The following is a 21,600-nucleotide window of genomic DNA, read 5'->3' on the forward strand; positions in this document are numbered from 1 at the left end:
TAAGGACAACCTTAGATGGAATCTTGTTTAACATATACACAACGGTCTTCAAAGCTTTACTCTATAAGGGTAATAGCAGATTAGTATTACTAATAATTTTTCCTTTTGCGTGTACCTACCTTAATACTCTATGCCTATATTAGATCTTATGATCTTCATATTGTTTCTCTTCTTCTTCCTTATAGGTATTGAAAGCATTCAATACCCCAGCTTTAATATTTAGAAGATAGAGATACATAAACTTTATATAGTCATCACTAAAAGAGATAAAAATATCTCTGACCATTTAGGTAATGAGTATGAAAAGGTCAACACCTTTCAATGTACATGATCTTAAGAATCTCAAAAGGCTCTCGTTGGCACCTCTAATGGTCTTATTGGTATGCTTTCCCTTATGCAGTCCACACAAGCACCAAAGTTAGTAAATTACCGACTTTTATTTTCTGTATGGAGATATATTTCAATCTCCAAAGCCATAACAAGAGTATTTTTAAATTCTCAAAGACTCTACTTTACGTCAACATCAGTATGCAGAAATAAACAAATAATTTTGTTTCAAAAATTGGGATATAGGTCAATTTTAAATTGACTTTAATTAAACCCCAACCAATATTCCACCAAAAAATAAGAAAAATTTCAAGTTTAAAATAAAATTGAAATTTTTAACAAGCCAAACTAGAAAATAAATTTCTAAAAGATTATGGAATATAAATCATTTTAAAGGTAAAAAAATATAACTGAATTTCAAAATTAACCTATAGATCCCAACAACCTCAAATTATAAACACGTGTTATTCATTTTAAAAAGGACTCTGCATTTGTGTTGACAACATGGATTGTTAAATTATAATCAATCCACAACATATTTGAATGAGTCACTAAAAGAGATTCACGACATACTAGATATATGAGATTATCTTTATTTTAAGTCATTTCTTATACTTCATGCAATCTTTCTTTATATGCCCTTAATTTTCCTTATTGCATGAGAAATAGGTATCTTGATTGTCATAATACTTTATTGGCACCTTATTCTCATGCTTTAAATGTTGGACATGATTGCATTTATCGGTCATTCCCTTGACATGAGTAACCATGTGAACCCTTTATGAATTCTCTCATATCCTTGAACAAACATAGTTAGAAGTTCACTTACTAACCATTTATCCTTATGTGTGTTAAAAGATAAAATTCTACACTTAGAAAAGAGAATTCAAAAAATGAAATAGACCAACAATGACTCAAAAAATCTCAATCTTTAAGGACTTAAGCTAAGTTATAATATCCTTCATTCCCATAATGAGATTATAAACACTTTAAAAACTTTAAAAGGTTTGTCTTTAAAGCTTTTTCTATTAGGGTGCTAGCCAAGTTTTGTTTTGTTTGAACTTACTAAATGTTCATAAACAACCTTTATAAAACTTTGGCTCTAAAACATTCAGGAATAAATCCCTGATAACTTTAGTGACATGAGATTTCATGAACATCTAACTTAAGTGATTAAATCACTCCCACCGTTCATGCTTAATAATCTCACGTGGCATACTTAATTCCGCGGGAGTAGGTAGTTTGTCCACACAGAGCACCAAATTTTTAACACCCCAAATGAAAAGCATATTAATATTTTTCAGTCAGAAAAAATATTACCTTAAAGTATTGGAATATAAAACTACCAAAAGTAGAGTAATACGAATAGCTACAATGACCAAGAATATAAAAAATAAAAATACTTTAATGCTATGAAGTAACTTTATTTCAAATTAGCTAATGCCAATTTAAATAGTAAATAGTAAATTTCAACCTACCTGTGGGCAAAGGTTGCATCACGCATGAAATTTACTCTTTATTAATAAGACTAAAGCAAATTTAAATATTAATAAATAAAATTCTCCGTACCTGTGGGCAACCGAGAGAAATTTTACTTTTAATACTAAATTTGTTATCTTATTCTAATTAAGTCATAAAAATAAAAACTTCCCTGTGGGGATAAGTAATTAAATTTATGAATTAATTACAAGACGATATTAACTTTATTTTAAATTAGCCAATGCCAATTTAAATAGTAAATTTCAACCTACCTGTGGGCAAAGGTTGCATCATGCATGAAATTTACTCTTTATCAATAAGACTAATAAATTTAAATATTGATAAATAAAATTCTCCGTACCTGTGGGCAACCGAGAGAAAATTTTACTTTCAATACTAAATTTGTTATTTTATTCTAATTAAGTCATAAAAATAAAAAACTTCCCTATGGGGATAAGTAATTAAATTTATGAATTAATTACAAGACGATGTTAATTTTTCTATATGAAGTTCATGTGTATGATCTTTATGCAATTATTATAAAATCAAGATGTTGTGGCTCTCCCAAAATCATAATAATCACTCTGCAGTTTATGAACATCTAACAAAATTCTTTATGATGTTCTTATGTATAATCCTGATGTAATTATCATTAAAAATCGGGATGCTGTGGCTCCCCAAAATCATTATGATAATTACGACTTCATTAACATCTAACAACTTTATAGATGCCCCCTTAATAGCCCCAGGAATATAACAAACCAATATCTAAATGGGGTAAACAGCATTTTCCAAGGTGCAACCAGGTAAGTTCCCAGGAAAGTGAGGGGGGTCACTTGGACACACTTAAATCCCAAGACTTTCCTAGCCAGAACTTTTCTAGACATTGCATTCTTGGATATTACTGTAAACACACCAGCGTATATGGTATTGTTAATTATTCTTAGATCTAGGCATCAAGCAATTTATATTTAAACAATATAAATTTAACAATTAAAAAATATTCCTCAATTTATGTATTAAAGAAACAATAATTTTAATACAGATCAATGCAAATCATAAGAGAAATAAAATTGCAACATGAGGACATAATAAAATACATGGCTCAATGGTTTAATAAATGGCCTTAGCCCTTTACACTTGGTCAACCCAAGTTCTAAACCCCACATGAGCCTACTATTTTTAATTTTATTTAAAAGCTACTGTAATAGGCTACTATATTGGGTTGGGCTTTTGGGTCACAAGACTCCAAATGGGCTACTGTATTGGGCAATTAGGTCAACCCACTTAATCGGGTCGGGCCTATGGGTCTATGTATAGTGCTGGCTCAAATTGGGTCAGCCCACTTAAATGGCCCAAAACTACATGGGTTTTAAAAAACCCCACCCGAAAATATATCCAATCCAGAAACCTTAATGGGTCGAAACCCTACCTGGTCACAAACCAACCCGACCCGTAATGTTCCAAATGGGTTGAAAACCCTAAAAATTGGAACCCTAGCCGCCACCCCTTTATGAAAATACCCATATGAAGATTACGGCAACTCAAAAATAGGCAGTATATCACAATACACAGAATAGTGATAATAAAAAAAAAAAAAAAATTGCCATATCAAATTTATGAGTTTTCAAACGTATGTGAACAACAAATTTAATTGTATTCACAAAACATCTACTAGATTGAACAAAAAATATGTTCACAAAACTATGATTTAACAACCAAACGTGAACAATAAAAAACAGACTATGTTCACAGAAATTATGGATTCAACAAAAACTTATTGCTAAGCAAAATAGCATAGAAGTTGGCTCTGATACCACATGTTAGAAATATTCAACATATTACTTAAACTAACATGCGCAGCGTAAAACAAATAAGACAGGATTCAGGCTTACCTCTAGCCATATTTGCTCAAGCTTTTCCACGATCCATCTGAAGAACAAGAAAAGATTATTTGAAGGATCTTCTAACCTATGCCTATGACTGTATTGCCGTACTGATGGTGTACACAGGCTATTAATTTATAGGATAGGTCAAGGACCCTCAAATATGGTAAATACTGTATTGTTCCTCCCATCAAGGAAACAATATTATTAATTGATTTTTAAATCAATTAAATGATTCAATTACGGTAATCTAAATTAATAGAAATTACCATAACCATAATACCGTATATTATATTTATAATAAATATAATAAACACCGTATATGTGGCATATAGGCCATATATGGAGATAATATCTTACATGCTGCACAAAAACAGCAAGTAAAGTCCCTGTTTTCTCTCCCAAAACAGCAGCCTCTTCTCTTTAAAATGCCACAGAAAACTCTCATTCTTCTGCAGAAAAATAGTACAGCAAAAGCTCTCTTTTCTCCTTGTTTCTCTCTCACTTTCAGCAGCTTTTTCTTTGGTTTTCTGCAAAGCATTGTTGCTGTAAATTTCAGCAAACAACCTCCTTTTCTCTTCCTCTTCTACAAAGAAACAAGAGCTCTCTTCCCCTTTTGAGAAAGAGAAACTGGATCCTCTCCATTTCTTCTACTCTCTTTTCTTTCCTCTCTCGGGTACAACAAACAATGGAAGGAAGAAGAAAAGAAAAAGAGAGAGAAAGGAGGGAGAAAACAAAAAGAATGAACTCTCTTTTCCTCTCACGTATTGCATTTCTTTTACAAGAAAAACAGAAAAGTTATCTTTCCCGTATGCTACAACAAGGGTGTACTTTTAGCTCTTTTTTTAGAAGCCTTAGGTAAGCCTCTATAAAGCTAGTTTATGTTTCTATTTGTATAAGTGATTTATTTATATATTCGGAAAAGAAATATGTATATGTTGTAAACAATATTATTTTTAAAGCCCGCTCAAATCTTTTGAAAACATTTCTAGGTATTAAATATATTAATGCCGTTATTTTATTTATAAGTCAAATATTGATATTTGGGCCGTTGTGCCATTCGTCTATTTTTTATATTAAACCTATTATTATTGAAGTCACCATATGGATTTTGATAACAGAACATACTTAGTTAATATAATGTTTATATAGTATATATTATACATATAGCCGTTATGGTATGAAGGTATTGTATTAAGAATATCTATATTGGAAAGAATAGCAAAAGTACTTACTTAACTCATACATTAACTTAATGTTAAGGATCTAAAGTTAGGAATTAAAAAGAGTGGTGATAATAGAAATATGCAACTTTCTTGGCGTTGTGCTGATTTGTTATCACATATATATAATTGTGCAGTCAACTATTGTGTGGAAACCCTTTTGGAAGAAGAAGAAGAAGAATGTAAGTATCTTTATACTTACTGAGAGTGATGCTGGTGGACTTTTCCTTAATATTGTGTTTATTTATTTGTTTATTTGTTTGTGCATAAGATTTTACATATTTTCTATTTTAACTAAACCGATTAATAACAAAGCTGGTGTGCAAAGGCCTAGGCCCTGTGAAAGATCTAATAAATAACAACACTGGGATGCAGAGGCTACCAGTATTAATATAATAAGATGTGAGCATAGGCTCTGGATGAAAGAAGCATAGGCTTCAAATATAAGAAGCATAGGCTTTAATTTGACGAATAAGCTCAGGCCCTTGATAAAAGAAGCATATGCTTCAATTTGACAGATAAGCATAATCCCCCGATAAAAGAAGCATAGGCTTTAAATATACGAAGCATAGGCTTCAATTGAAAGGAGCATAGGTTCCTAGAATAAGCTGTTAACCGAGCAAAGGCTATAACTAGAATTAGGTAAGAAGAAAGTTGCTTTAATGAATAAAACTCGGTATATGAAACTGTCATATCATTGCTTTATTATTATTATTATTATATATATATTCAATTCATGCCCGGAACATGAGTTACATATACATATAATCATAGAGTTATATTTCATTGTGTTGCATTTCATAAATAAATCAGCATTCATTATATTATTGAAAACAGCTGACTCACTTAAGTATTTTTGTATTATTGTTTCTTTCTGTATTATTTATTAATACAGGATTTGAGGATGAAGAGTATCAGGACTATCCAGATGCTTAGATGGATTCATGGATATGAGTAGCAGTCTTTTGAGGCTAGGTTACCACTGGTGTTGTGGTCTCTTGGATGTGATGGACTACCCTGCTTAGTCTATCATTTTATGTACATATGTCAAACTCTTTTTATATGTCTCTTTGATGCTATAATATTTTGGTATTACTAATACTTTATTAAATGCCGCTTGTGGCACGTACGTTATTATTTGAGATGTAATTATATTATTGGAACAAATGTTATTATTTTATATATTGAGGTTATTTAGTCAGCTCTAATGTGTCATTATAAAGAAAAAAAAAATATTCCGCTGCTAATATTTAACTCTGATGATGTCGTAATGTCACGTGAAAATCAAAATTTTCACTTACGCTTTTTGGAAAAGCGGGGCGTTACAGATGGCCACGTGGGATTCGGGCAAGTGGCCAATGTGCCACGTGGGTTTCGACCACATCGCTGACGGTTAATCCACATCATCCATGTGTCGCGACGTGGCCAATAAGTCACGTGGCCCAGTGGCGATGTGGACAGCGTGGCCACGTTGCAAAATGTATATTTCGCAACACCCTGATCTACCACGCCGCACCCACGTCACCACTGACATGTGGCTAGCAGTTTCCCACGTGGATGACCCCCATCCACGTGGTGAACTGCAAGTGGCCAATTTTTATTTTTTATTTTTATTTTTAATTTTTGTAGTGAAGTGTTTTACTTACAAATTTTACTAGACTTTTAAGTGTTAACTCTATACCGCGTGTTTGTCTATATTATATATGTATGCTCAAAACCCTAAATAACCATTTCCCCTAGGAATGCCTTAATCTTTTACATCTAGCTAGATAGTCCCGTTTGAATGTACTACGATTGCAATAGCAGCTGGGGCTCTCTAGACCTAGCTCGATCGAACGAAATTAGACTAGAACTTCAACTAGGGATTAGACGAGAACTTCAACTGGGGCTCTCGGGTATGGCCTTGTTTGAACACCATTAGCGTTGTTCGAAAGGCAACGTGCATAAATTGCACCCCAACATGAAAAACTCACTCAAACCTAATTTTAACAATCCCAAAATTTCCTTTTACACCATACAACCTCATTCCACTCTGCATCCACTTTTTACGTTAAAAAATCTTCATTTTCTTGAGAACCTTAATTCTCTTTACTTTTTTCCAACAACCTTACAACAACAACAATGATCACCACGGTACTTCCACAGCAACTTCCTAATATTCTCCATTCAACATATCAACATTCATAAATTTAATGGAATTGAAATGAGAGCAAGAGAGTGTAAGAAATTTATACTATACCTCTAAGCTGTCTTCCAAGCTCCTCCTTCTTTCTCTCACTATTTTCTTACTTTCTCTCTGTTTCTCTTCACTCAACAAGTCAAAAACTTCATTACAAAAACTCTCAGAATTTGAAAGAAAGACAACTTACATTTTTCCTTCAACTTTGATTTCTTTCAATGGGCAAATTTATTTATTTACTTATTTATTTATTATTTATTTATTATTATTATTTCTTAACTTTGTGTACTCGAGTTTGAACGGAATTTGCTTCTGTTCAAAAGGTGTTGAATTAGCATCATTAAATACGCGTTGAGTCAACACTGTGTCTCACCGTATAATTGTTGACATGTGGAGATGCTTCTCTGCTCAAACGATTCGTTCTTCCATGCAAATGATTCGTTCTTCCATTCAAATGCGAGTTGACACTCGACATTAAAATGCTCATCCCGTAAGTCATTTTGGCACGTGACAAAATTATGACCATTGATATTCTGCTACCATTTGATCCCGAGCTAGCACGTGGAGATTCTGCTATGTTAGAACGACACATTCTTCCATTCGAACACGATCAACCCAGATTTGATATTGGCTATTCATTTTCCCACACTTGCCTCTGGTTGCCATGTGGCGCTGTGTTTCGTTCAAACAGGATCCCCTTCCATTCGAACGAGACATTTTGTTCCTACTAAAGATTTCTAAGTTTTGAGTCTAAGTTCCAACTTTAATTGATTTAACACCATTAGATCTAACCATGCTTCATTTCAACATGACCAAGACATATAATTTATTATAATGTTCGGGAAATTATTTAAGAATTAAAGAATAAATTTGAGGAAATAATTGATTAAACTTAATTAGGTGTATTTAAAATGTAAGAGAATATTTTTAAAAGACCAAAGTTTATAAAATAGGTTTATCAGGATCAAATAAAAATAAATTTTTAATGTGGTAAAATTATTATATGGACTTGTAAATGGTAGTCATGAAAAAAAAATATAACTAATATTTTTAGGTCCTAAGAATATATATATATATATATATATATATATATATATATATATATATATATATATATATATATATATATATATATATATATATATATATATAAGAAAAGAAAATAGAAAACAAAGAAAATGGAAAATAGAAAAAGAAAAAAAAAGAAAGAAATGAAGTGTAAGGCGCCTACCTGCGCCCCACATGCACCATTCAAAAGAAAAAGAAAAAGAAAAAAAAAAAAAAAAAAAAAAAAAAAAAAAAAAAAGGCCAAATGGCCTTTTCAATAGTGGATGACGTCAGTTTTTAAAAGGCAAGAAGTCCATTTTTCACGTCCAGTCCAGATCCAATCGTCCAAACTTAAATTCGACTTAAAAAACGTGATTCTTGCACTCGGATCTACATTTTCACTGATCATTTTAAGGTAAAATACTAAATTCGTATTCTTGAGATTTTGGGTTAAAATCTTGAAATATGAGTTTAATCTAATGTTTTCTTTAAGTATGGGTTACTTGAAACTTGCTTGAGACTACTCAAACCATGGGTTTTGGTTTGGTGAATTTTTGGTGAATTTTCTTGAACCCTAACTTTTAGGTTATATATTTTAATTGAGATTTCTTGAGCCTAATCCTAAGTAAACTTTATGGGTTAGTGTTATTAGTGTTTAAATATCAATATTATGTTATGGGTTAGTAAAATAAATTATGGGCTTAAGTTTAGAAACCCTAATTTGTTGGGTTAAATTAATTTAGGTGTTTAAGTGATTAAAACCTAGAATGTTAAATTATGTTAATAAGTTAGTAATTGTTGTAAAAGAATAGTGAAGATAATTTTGGATTAATACTATTTTAAATGTGTTAATGATTTAAGTAAATAAGTAATTAAGTTAGTAATTATTGTAAAAAGATTAGTGAATGTAATTTTATAGTTAATGTTAGTATAAAAGTGTTAGTGAAAATAATTGTGAATTAGTAATTAATATTATAAGTAAATAGTTAAATAGTAATTTTAATATCTAACCCTTAGTACATATTTTTGGATTAGTGTTATTTAGGTTTAATTAGTGTTTGTTAATATGGGTAAGAAAATATGATGTAATTTTAGTGTCTAACCCTAAACAAGTGTTTTGGGTTAGAAGTGTTGTGATTAAAATTAGTAAATAAGGTTTACGAGAGTATAATTGGAACCCTTAAAAATATTATGGGTTTTCCAACGGTTTAGCCTTGAGCGATTGAAGTGCTAATTAGGGTGTTAATTATTTAAAGTGCTAAATAGTGCAATGTGTTATTTCACAGTAATACATTACAAGGTGGTGTCTAGGAGACCTAGTGTTTAAATTCGCGCAGCCAAGGTGAATATTCTACTCACTAAGAAACTACTATTTTCATATATTATAGAATTGCAAAATATATGTGTTTTATAAATTCGAAATGACTGTATGTTGACAATATGTTTTTTATGTTTTAAGTAGTTTTGATTATGTTGAAGTGTCAATGATGTTTATGAGAAATGATGTGTGACTGAAAAGTGTGATTTGAACTGATTGAAGGATTTGATTGTGAGATATTGGGATTTAAATTACAGAAATATTGATTGAAGAATTGATGTGTTAAATTGTTTATAGATTTATATTGAAAGCATGTGTTAAAAGCATAGTTCAAGAAATGAAATGTATTGTTTTAAGGCATGATGCATAAGTATATAAACGCTAAATGTGCATCGAAGTGAGGTTTATAGCCCACGAGAAACTATACTTGGGTTAAATCCCATGAGGCTTGGATTAATTTCCATAAGTTACTTGGGTTAATTCCCATGAGGCTTGGATTAATTTCCATGAGGTACTTGGATTAAACCCCTTGAGGCTTGGATTAATTTCCATGAGGAAACCTACATGATCATGTTTAGCATTGTTTTTATGAGTGTGATGTTTTTTATATTATGAGTAGTTTTGCTAGACGTATTAGTATACATAAGAGTCTCAATGAAAAAGAGCTTATGTATATTCCTATCGGATGGTTGTATGATTTAAATGCCATTAATTTCTAACATAAGGATTATGTAAACCTGAGCAAACAAACCACAAAGTATTATCGTAGGTGAGGTCGTATGTAGTTGTTTTTACAACAAAACTTCTACGTATATTCTTAGCTACCTAGTATGTTTAAATGCTTTCTAATAGTCAGCGTTTGTTGTATCAGCTATGGAGGTTTTTCCAACAAAAGCTTATAAAAATGGTAGCTGTTATAGTGCACGCATGACTCAAAAGGAAAAGTTGGTTCTTTGCAAAAACTCAGTGAATAGTATATCTCTGAGGTCTTAGTGTATTTATTTATGTTAAGACGGTGGACTCATAATTTCATCTGTGCGGATGGGGCAACCCATGCAATCGTGCAAACATTGATGCTTTGGTTGCAGGTTATGTGGGTATAGATGTTGACTCGTCCACCTAGCGTATGAGGATGCTATGATTAAAGCACATTGCGACAGTCATAAGTCACGGACTCATGGGTAGTTCGCATTTGGGTATTTTATTTATGGCTCGTGTCCTACGTGGCATATGTATGTGTTGAGCCTATATTTTGGTATGTAGCTAATGTAATGTGTTTTATAAGCCTTTAATAGATAGACTTGTAAATAGCTCTTGTTGTTAATAACAGTGATGTATTATATGTAATTCCGCTATTGATATGTGTTTCGCTGCACATTGATATTTATATTCGGCTATGTTAGATGTAACTCTGAATATCAGGTACATGTTATGGAACGTGTACGTTATGTTGGCTGAGCGACATGTAGTCGTGCCACTGTGAAGATACGTTTGTACATTTTTTTTTTTTAAAAAAAAAAAAAAGGGGTCGTCACATTTATTAATACTCTATCATCCTTAATTAGTATCTTATTATTATTTGTATCCTCTAATTTACTCAGGTGTTACACATCCAAAGAGTGTTGTTCGAGTGCTCTTTGACATCCTTTTGTCTATCAAAATAGATATTAACTGGTTGTTTAGTGTTGTAGCTTATGTTTCTAATAGATGGTTGGTAAGGGGTTCGGTCTTTCAAACAATGTATTTGCATGATCATCTCTCTCCTTTGCTTAGCAAGGGTTCTTGCTCCCTTTGTCTACCAAAAAAAAAAAAACAAGGCTCTTTGAGCCATTTTTCTAAAATGACTCTAATTCGAACTGTTTTTCTAAAATAACTCTAATTCGAGCTGTTTTTAAAAACCATTCTATTTTGAGTCATTTTAACAAAAAACAAAAAAATGTTCAAATTAGAGCTGTTTTGTTAAAAGGACTCTAATTGGAGCCGTTTTAACAAATAAAAACGACTCAATTTATAATAACTTTAACCCTATATATTATATATAACATTAATATATATAGCACTACATAAGTTGTATTTATAGTTGTAATTGAGACGATGCGAGTTTTAAGGATTTCAAGACTGGCTCATTTATGAGTTGAACTTAATTAAATAGTTGATCTCAAATTAGAGTTGATTAGAACAGAATTATAGGATCGATAGAAGATCTGATTGATCCAAGTATATTACTCTAATCGATTGAACATCCAATTAATCATAGTGTTTTAGTCTAATCGATCGTGATAGAATTCAATCAAACAAACTTGACTCAGAGGCAGAGTTAAACACCAAGATCGATACACTAACAATATGTACGTGATCTTCCAATTTCTTATATATATACAATTAAATATATATATTAAAGAGAAAATAACAAAATAAAAAGAGAAGAGAAAGATCGATGAAGTACGTATGAGCTACATCATCTTTATTATATTGAATTATCTCAATCAAATAATATTACAATAGTCTCTATAAATAGAGAACTTAGGAACAGTGAAGAAAAAGTCCTAATATAATTAAGGTAAGGTAATAAACCTATCGAGGAAACTAAATCAATCAATAATGTTGAGAATTTAAAAAATTCTAACACTTAAAGTCAGGAGCTCATAGTAGTAATTTCGACTTCAGCTGCTAGGGAGGACGGCTCCAGTGTGTCAGAAATGCTTATGAACTCCCACCTTGAAGAACATTCATTTGCATCCTGCGTGTCTGGATTTATATCTGATGTGTCCGCTAAAGGAGGAGCTGTTCCTGTACTTTTGATACGAAAGTATCTTACTAGTGTAACGGCCTTCTTCCAAACACTTTCATCATCTGGGGTTACATTTCCTTCGTGTGAATGCTGATGTTTCCGACGATTTATTGGTGAGCAAGGTAGTGATAGTAGAAAACAAAAGGTGGAAGTGGCAAAGGATATTAGATACAGAACCCAAAAGCTTTGGAGGCTTAGGCTTTGAGTTGCACTGGAAGTTAGGTTGGTTGAACACTCGTCCAGAGGAGTCAACCATTCGTCTTCCAGTGCCTTTAGTTTACCGTTCTCCGATAGAGACAAAATTGCTTTAGAAAAATCCCTGGCCATTGGAGAGCCTTTCTGGAATATCTGCATCGAGAGACAAAAAAGAATTTTCTTATTTTCTTTTGTAGTAGATTCGAAAGGAAGAGATCGAGAAGGAGTTGCTACTCACAAAGCCCAATCCTCCAAATCTGGTGGTGGGTCTGGTGCCAATGTAGCCGTTGCAGTACTTATTGAGGAAAACTTTCTCGTATGGGAGTTCAAGGAAGGCAGCAGATATATTATTGGTTTCAAATTCCCCTGTGTAATTGTATTCGCTGGTGACGTTCAAGATGTTGTCTGGTTTGAACCCAACAACATTCTTCAGGTATGTCCTTACAAATGAATCACCATCGCAGCCAACTTTCAAGTTATTCTTCTTTAGCCAGTCTGCATCTGTAACACTGGGTTGCAGCTGTTGAACAGTCAGCATTGAAGATAGACTAGCGGTGTAGCTTGATGTCAGGACCAACACGACAAAGAGCCATAGTACAATCACCAAACGACTGAGGTTGCTGTAGATTTTTTCCCCTGCAATATGAAACCATGTGCTATATATATATGGGTGCATTAAAGTGGCAAGCAAAGCAACGTTACTGTTATTGGCTCTCTCTCTCTCTCTCTATATATATAGCAAGAGTTATGTAAGAACAGAAAGTAAATTAGAACATCAATCCAGATAGAGAGACTCGAAGGTTTGGAGAGAAACATAAGAATATATAATTTTCTCTGTACTAAAACTTTTGTATGCAGTGGACTCTCTATAATGTTAAATCAGTAGTTTTAATGTTTGTTCACCACCATAAAAGTATTTTACTGCTAATCTAATAGTCATTAAAATTTGACCATCATATATTAACATGCACGTAATTTTCCGTTTGATTAAATTAGAACTAACGATTATTTAATTTTAACTATTTGATCATAATTGTTAGTAACGATCATTTAATCTCAACCGTTAAATCAAATCCAATATTTTAATCTTAAGAGTTTTTTTTCTTTTTTATTTTGGAGAGAAATTTAATCTTAGAGATAACTTTACTATCAGTCACGTAAATCCAATAGTTGGATCTACCTTAGAAGCATCATACGATCTAGATCAAATCATCATATCGTATGATCAAGACCGCGCGTCCTAAAATTACAGTTCGCTCCAAGCTCTGATAGTTTATGCCAGTGCACTATTAAGGCCAGTACTGCCAATCTTTCGCACCGTATTAGAGTTTACACACGTATAAGTGCATACATCCAAACATTACTTATTTTAAAGCAATAATTTAGTATGTGTTGGGCCTATAAATTTCAATTTTACTCTCTTTATATATATGTGTGTGTATAAAAAATTTGAAAATTGTCAAACAATTTCGATACTTACTATGAGCAAAGAAGAGAGACGAGAAGGTGAACCAAAGCGCAGTGCTAATCTGGTTCTTCCAGGGGCCATTAAATTCTGGGTTGCATGGACGCTCCAAGAACCAAACTACGAGCATTGTGTATATCAAGATTGCACCTGTCGCCACCCACATTCCCAATGTGAATGGCTTCAAAAACATCCATGCTGACCCTTCAGGTTTTGCTGGAACAATCATCGACAAACCTGACTCCGCAAACGGCAAAGTAAAATCAACGTATTGCATTCGCTTAGCCAGTAAGGTAATGTCGCCAATGGCAGCATCATAAGACTTCCGATCCATTGTGTTTTTGCCCACATGCATGACAAGCGAGCAGAAGATGTTTATAAGAAACAAACAAGTTGTCAAAGAAAAAAAGACAGGCTATATATACTACTACTTGCACGTTTTAATTTTAGTCAAAGATCGATTCATATATTGCTTTTCCACGGGGCCTCTTTGTTTCTAGCTAGTCTTATTCTTAGATTACTTCTCTTCCAAGACGCTTAATTCTCTCTGTCTCTCTAAAAGGACCATGCAACTTCTTAATAAACAAAGAGAAAAGTGTGATATATATATATATATGCTTAATCATTAAGTAAAAACTGCTTATTATATAGAAACTTATGATTCCTGGAGTCCACAATTGATTTTTTTTTCTTTGACTTTCTTTATTATTTGGACCCTCGATTTTAAAACAAATAACAAACAATTCAAAACATAAAACTCCTTGAAATTGTTTTCAAGTCGCACAACATTTCCTAGAAAACTGTTCACACCTTCTTTTAAGAATATTTTTTAAAAAACAAGGGTTTAAATTTTTTATTAGTTCACAAAATTATAAAGGAAAAAAAAAAAAAAAAAAAAAAATTAGCCACCCAACCGCCTCGCACAAGTTAGAGGTGGTTGCATTGGTACCACAATAGGCTAGAGGTGGCCAGCCACATAGCTTCCCCTCTCTTCTGCTAAGAGTGGCCACATGGCCATTTTTCTTTTAATAAGTAAAAAGTTAGGTCTACACTTGCATGTGTATTCACAAAATAAACATTTTTAGTTTAAAAAAAAAAAAAAAAAAAAAAAAAAAAAAAAAAAAAAAAAAAACCCAACCAAACAATTTTATTAAGTAGGCTCCACAAAATCACATGACAAAACTTCTCTTACAACCCTTGATATTTCATCACTTTTATAATTACACTTTTAAATTTTAAAAAGTGTCAATTTAGTGTTTCATTTTTATTTTTATTTTTATTTTTTAAAATTTTATTCATCCGTTAAATCCTGTCAAAATTCTTAAAATACCCCTATTTTTTTGTTAAAAAAAATTCTAAGATTCAAGCATGAGTACTTTTGCAAATTTCATAAAATATTGACCAACGCCTAAATTCATGCAATTTTTTTTTCTTTTTTTCTTTTTTTTTTTTTCTAAAAAAAGAAGATGAGGTATTTTAAGAATTTTGACACCACACCGTTAAGATTTTATGAAAAATTATAACGGAGTGATGGAATTGAAAAATAATTAAAATTAAAAGATGGATATTCGAAATTGACACTTCTTGAAATTTATAAGTATAATTTTTAAAATGATGAAAGATTAGGGGTCGTAAGTGAATTTTTTCTATAATATATTTTCTTAAATATAGACATGTGAGAAAACATTTCTCATCTTAGCTTTATATGATTATATCACCTCAAAACATTTTTTAAAACCACAGCAATAAAAACAGTATTTCTCACCTTAATGTCACATGAAAATACCTTCTTCTTCTTTTTTTTTTTTCTTTTTTTTTTTTTAAAAAAAAAAAAAAAAAAAAAAAAAAAAAAAAAAAAAAAAACCACTCTTCAAAACTATTATCAAACATATGTAAAGTCGCGGTTTCCGTCGTAGAGAGAGAAGGTGATTTTGACTAATGGGTCCACCAAGTAAGGAATTAAGGTGGCAAGTGGAAATTTGGCAAATTAATTAAATGAAGTCACCGCAAAAGTCAAAAGTCTATATATGAATTTCATTTCTTAATCTCCTGTTTTTCTTACTAGAGTGCTGTTGGAAACTAATTTGATTTATAGCCTCTATACTAGTACAAGGGGCAAAGTACAATTATTAATTACTTGTTTTTAATTAAACGCAGCCTATTTAATTACCAAAATGGGCGTTCACAAATATATAGCTAGAAAAAGCAAGACATGCATACTCTCGAATATTATATAACTTAATTGGTGGAATATAATAAGCTGTAAAAAAAAAAAGAAGAAAAAACATAATTTTTTATTTAGTTTTTTATTAAGAAACCTATTTTCAAGGGAATATTAAAATGTGAAGTTGTTACCTTGTTATAGACATGATAAACCAGCTCATCGTAGGTGCCATTATAGGGCTCAAATTCGTAAGGCAGATGATAGTCTAAAAGGCTTAGCACCTCATAGAAAATTTGAATGCAAAAGCCATCGTATTTGTTCTGGTCCGGTGTCTCTCCATACTCAACCTTCACAAACTTCTCGAACGTTGTTCTCCCCGGAACTCCAATCTGCAGTGGCTTTGCATTTGTCGGCATTCCCCAACCTTTCGGAGGACGATCTTGCAAGTTCCCCGGCCAAATTACTGGGCCGGCCAATCTTGTTTCATTTTGCTCTTTCACTTTTTCTATGGCAGGGTTTTCGGAAAACCCGTGCTCTGGTACCCAGAAGTCAATTTCTTTGTATCTCTTCCCAACAACGTTGACGATCCTCAATATGGGAGTGTCCGACAGCCGGCCTTCTTCGAAACGTATTTCGCCGCTTAAACCAGAGAAATTGCTTGATAAGATATTGTGTAGCAACTTCTTTGGACTGCTAGCGTTACTAGTACTCATTGTGTTTATCGCTTGTGTTACAGTTGTAATGCTATCATATGCTCGCAAAGCATAAATCCCAGGCACAGAATTATCTTCCTCCGGATATTCAGTTCTGAAATTCTTTCGGAACTGGGAATAAAAATCTTGATGCTTGCGGATCTCAGAATAGTTAGTCTTGATTCCTAACGCACCTTCCATGGAGGAAATAACGGAGTTGTCAACAGAGTCCAGCAAACTTGTAATGCTTTCTGCAATTATCCATGCTGAATCCCTCCCTACAAATCCCATCTGCTTAGCTTCTCTGAACAAATGAGTCACCATCTCTAATGATGACTGGAGAACGATAAAAACCCGAGATTGTATTTTCAGTAGCTTATCGAGCTCTTCTTGGACAACCCTTTCCGGATCAGACACAGAGGAAGATGGTGGAAGAACCAAACGGTATTCAATCTCCGAACCCACATTTTGGAGAGCCTCGGATAAAAGTTCCAACTTCCCAGAATCACCACCGTACGGTTCATCTTCATAAATCGCTACGACCCTTTGCCAATTGTACGCCTGAACAATATCAGCAATGCATTTTATTTCTTCAGAACCATTTTTAGCCATTTGTATTAAGAAAGGCCAACGAAGTGGCATCTGTAGTGGGGTAATGGCGGGTGCTGCAAATGAAATAACGGGAACTTGAGCTTCATTTCCCACATCGGCTACCAGAGCTGCTTCCTGCCACGTGTGCATGCCAATAATCACTTTCACCTTCTTTTCTTTAATCATCTCTTCAGCTGCACGCAATCAGAATTCAGATATTCCATATGGGTAAATGCAATAATATCTTTTAAGTTGGAGAAATGTAATAGAATTCGTGATAGATAGAGATAACACTAACCAACAGAAGTTATTCTATGAGGCTTCCGGATATAGAGGGAGAGTTTGTGAGTGTTCGAGTTTTTGTTGAAGTTCTGAACCGCAATTTCCATGCCTATTTTCTCTTCTTTGCCTATACGGGAATTAACATCAATGATGGCACCTATGTTCGTAGCTTCGTTAGCGATGGCGGCTTCAGCTCCACAGTAGAGAGCGAAAAGAAAAGTGATTGTGCTAACCGTTAAAACTGAGAATGCCATTGGGGAACTTTTGGGATCGGAAGTTCTTGATTCGGCTTTTTATGGGTTAGGAAACGAGGAATTGGTAGGAAACTGGGCGGGAAGGTCCATTTCTTTGACTTGGTTTTGCTAGAAGACAACATTATATTACTCGGTTACCTACAGTGGAGGGGAAATTTGGGACCTTTTACGCGTTCATGCTAGTGGTTTGTAATCCTATATACGTACAAACTTAGGATTCGTCTGGGTCGCCATTCTTAAATGGGGACAAAATTCTATCATGTTGGCATGTGGTGGACAATTTCACACGTCCTTCGCAAGTTTGCTTGCTTTACTACTTCTAATAGAATAGATCAAGAGATCGAGAGATGAGTGGTGATGAGGACCGGAGGTGACGGAGGAGCTAGCAGGGGTGGGACCAGGATATTTAATAAGGGTGGTCCTAACGTACGTAAATAAATAAATGCATAAATACATGTAGCTCTATCTATGTATGTGTAAACCCGTGTTTATTAAAATAAAAGCAGATCAATCCACCTTTGGATGCTCTATTTACATATAAGACCATAATTTCTATATATATTCATGGAAGTTGTAACCTGAGATTTCAATGTCTTTCTTAAGTTCATGTTTATTTAGCATTATATACTTTATTTCATTATTTTATTTGTAATGTAAGCTGATGGGTTTTACTGTTCATGTCCCACTGCACCTTCACACCAAAAAGTGAACCCACCAAGCACCAAGTCATGACCTAACGCCGCCCAGGCCAACAAAATAAGACAGTTTCACAGTTTCAACTTTCACATCAAAGCAAATGAACAAAAAAAAAAAAAAAAAAAATGTACAGACATACAGACCAATACATTATGCATACAAGCCACCTTACACAGGTCAGATATTTGACATTAATTAAAATCCAATCCAAAACAAAATTAGAACTCATAAAAATCAAAGTACCCAGAAGAAAATTATTTAAGAATCCATTAAAGTTCAACTCACGTGAAGCTCTATGAGGAACACCCAACTGGTCGTTGGCCTTTATCTACAGACTACACAGTGCGTTTAATCGATCATGATTCAGGAGAACCATTGTGTTATGAACCTAAGTTCGTAATGGAATAATTTAAATTCTTAGAAGAAACTTAGACCTCACAACCCAAGCGCTAATTTTGATTAATTATTCTTTTATTTTATTCCACTACAAAAAACCTTATGTTTAGTAACGTGTAAAAGCGTTTTTCACATTTCTAGAGTCCAGTATCGTAGTATTAGTAATGTGACACTCAGGTAACTAAACCTTCGATTATTAAAATAAATTTAGTGACGTGGGTTCCAGCGTTACTGTTTAGTATTCTGAAAAACTATAACGATATTCTTAAGGAAAATTAGGACTGTTTAGTACGAAAAATTAGGACGATATCAATCAAGTGACTCTTATGAAAATATTCTTATAGAAATACATACATAATATTATGTACGTACCTAATATGATTAGAATTGACTTATACTACTTAACGTGAAAACAACAACTAACAAAAAATAAATAAAATAATAGTTACATGAAAATAAATAAAATAACTACTACCCTTAGTAGATATTTATTTTTCCAAATCAATAGAGGATTGTAACGCATTGTCCATCGGTCATCAGGTTTTTTGGGCCGTGAGATTTCTTCTAATTCTAAAGTTTTGGGTGAGGATGTTAAAGGAAGAAAAAAGTGACCAAGAAAAACAAGCAGCTAGCTTAGCCTAGGGGTTAGATTGCGTAAAGACGGGGCTGGTAAGTCTGCAAATCTGAATTTTTTGAAGTCTGCAATCGTCTTTAAAACATCCCCGGCCCACTACCCATACGTAAGTCTACCTTTGAGAAGAAAAACAACCAATTTCAAGGAGGATTTGACATCAGCTTTTGAAATAAAAATTAAGAGGATTTGACGTTATGGGGCAATATGCCATTGAGGGGGTAGAAATGCTTGGAAATTGGGGGGTTTAAGACCTTTTTTTTTTTTTATTTTTTTTTTTATTTTTTTATTTTTTATGGCTATTTATGAGTTTTTACACAACTTTGGGGTTCCCAGACATTGTCCCCCCACTCCTCTACATAGTTCTCCCCCTGCTGAGGAGGGTGTACAAGGGTTCCCTTACATTGTCCTCCCACTCTTCCAGACTTCAAAAGTTTTATCATATTTGGTTGTCTATGCATAATAGTGTTCTAGAATAGTCTTGTTTATTGTAGTTGATATAATAAGAGCATTTGGGATAAGGCCCTCATGATGAGCTTTGTTCCTGGTAAACCAAAGATAGTCACATGCAACAACAGCAAAAATTTGGAACCTGTGAGTCTCTGTTGGAGCTGCGCCAAGCATACGGTGTGGATCAAGAATGATAAGGAGCCAATCTGTCACGTCAGTAATATTTAATGCAATAGTGTCCAAAGGCCAAAAAGATTGGTGCCAAACCATACGAGCAATGGGACAAGTGAAAAAGAGATGGGAGAGGGAGTCAATGGGATAAGAGCAAAGAGAGCATTGGTGTCTGATAGGGAAGATGGTGTGGAATGAGAAATTCGAAATTTGGTAGGAATAACATTCCATACCATCTTCCAAAGAAAAAGTTTTAAGCAATGATTCAACTTGAGCTTCCAGAAAGCTTTCCAACAAGATTTGGAGAGAGGTGAAGGTGTGGAAGGGGAGAAAGAACTAATGGCGTGGTGGGCAGACTTTGTTGAGAAAACACCAGTGGTGGATGGGGTCCAGAGAAGGGAATCATAGTTGGAACGAATATTGATTTTTAATATTTTAGGGACAGTGGTGGGATCAAATAAGAATTGCAATACATTTTGCCTCCAAGTCAAAGTAGGGGAATGAATTAGATAAGAAAAGGATAAGGGGTGGTTGGTGGGGATGGAAGGCAATCTAGGTGTAGGTGTGAAGGATGGAGCAGTAGGAATCCATGGAGAAGACCATATAGGAAGGCTGGAATTATTATGGGGAATAAAGCAAGCTCCAACAGAGATAATAGGGAGAGTAGCCTTGATGCCATTCCAAGTCCAGGAGCCTGTTGCGAGAGAAGAAGATAAGAAGTTACCATACCTGATGTACTTTTGTTAAAAAAGAAAGACCCATAGACTGTTATGACTTGAGAGCAATTTCCATCCTAGCTTGGATATCATAGATAAATTCACATCTTTTATAAGTCTAAATCCTAGGCCACCCTGATCTTCAGGCAAACACATGGATTTCCAGGATTTGAGAGACAGATTGCGACTTTGTCCTTTGGGAAACCCCATTAGAAATTTTTAAAAGTCCTATCCAATTGGTTACATAGACCATCCAGGAATAGAAAAGAAAACATGGCATAAGATGGTAGAGCAGAGACCATCGCTTTAACCAGTGTAGTTTTACCTACCTATGACAAAGTTTTGGATCTCCAACCTTCAATTTTTCCATTTACCTTCTCTAAGATGTTGGAGAAAGCTACAGTTTTGGATTTGCCATAAAGGATAGGGAGAATAAGATGTTTTGCTATAGCGGGTGTGATCTGGTAGGGAAGAATATTTCTGATAGCTGAGATAGTTGAAGCTGCTGTATTCTTGCTAAACAGAATATTAGATTTGTTTGCATTGACAGTTTGACCAGACCAAGAGCTATATTTATTGAGACAATCCTTAATAATAGTTGCTTCGCTAGAGGTTGCAGTGGTGAAAATGACTAGATCATCAGCAAA

The 21,600-nt window shown here is 33.5% G+C and overlaps 1 protein-coding gene across 1 annotated transcript; it reads right to left on the reverse strand.

The window, feature by feature from the left end:
- Positions 1-11,897: 11,897 nt before the first annotated feature.
- On the reverse strand, positions 11,898-17,878 carry LOC133869504 (glutamate receptor 2.9-like). Its single transcript, XM_062306528.1, has 5 exons — positions 17,656-17,878; positions 16,266-17,551; positions 13,926-14,232; positions 12,684-13,081; positions 11,898-12,598 (listed from the first exon to the last, which is right to left on the reverse strand). The coding sequence occupies exons 1-5, from the start codon at positions 17,744-17,746 to the stop codon at positions 12,095-12,097; spliced, it is 2,586 nt and encodes an 861-aa protein (XP_062162512.1). The 5' UTR covers positions 17,747-17,878; the 3' UTR covers positions 11,898-12,094.
- Between the last annotated feature and the right edge of the window lie 3,722 nt (positions 17,879-21,600).

This window comes from Alnus glutinosa, chromosome 5 (genome assembly GCF_958979055.1).
Source record: "Alnus glutinosa chromosome 5, dhAlnGlut1.1, whole genome shotgun sequence".
In the NCBI taxonomy this organism is placed as follows: domain Eukaryota; kingdom Viridiplantae; phylum Streptophyta; class Magnoliopsida; order Fagales; family Betulaceae; genus Alnus; species Alnus glutinosa.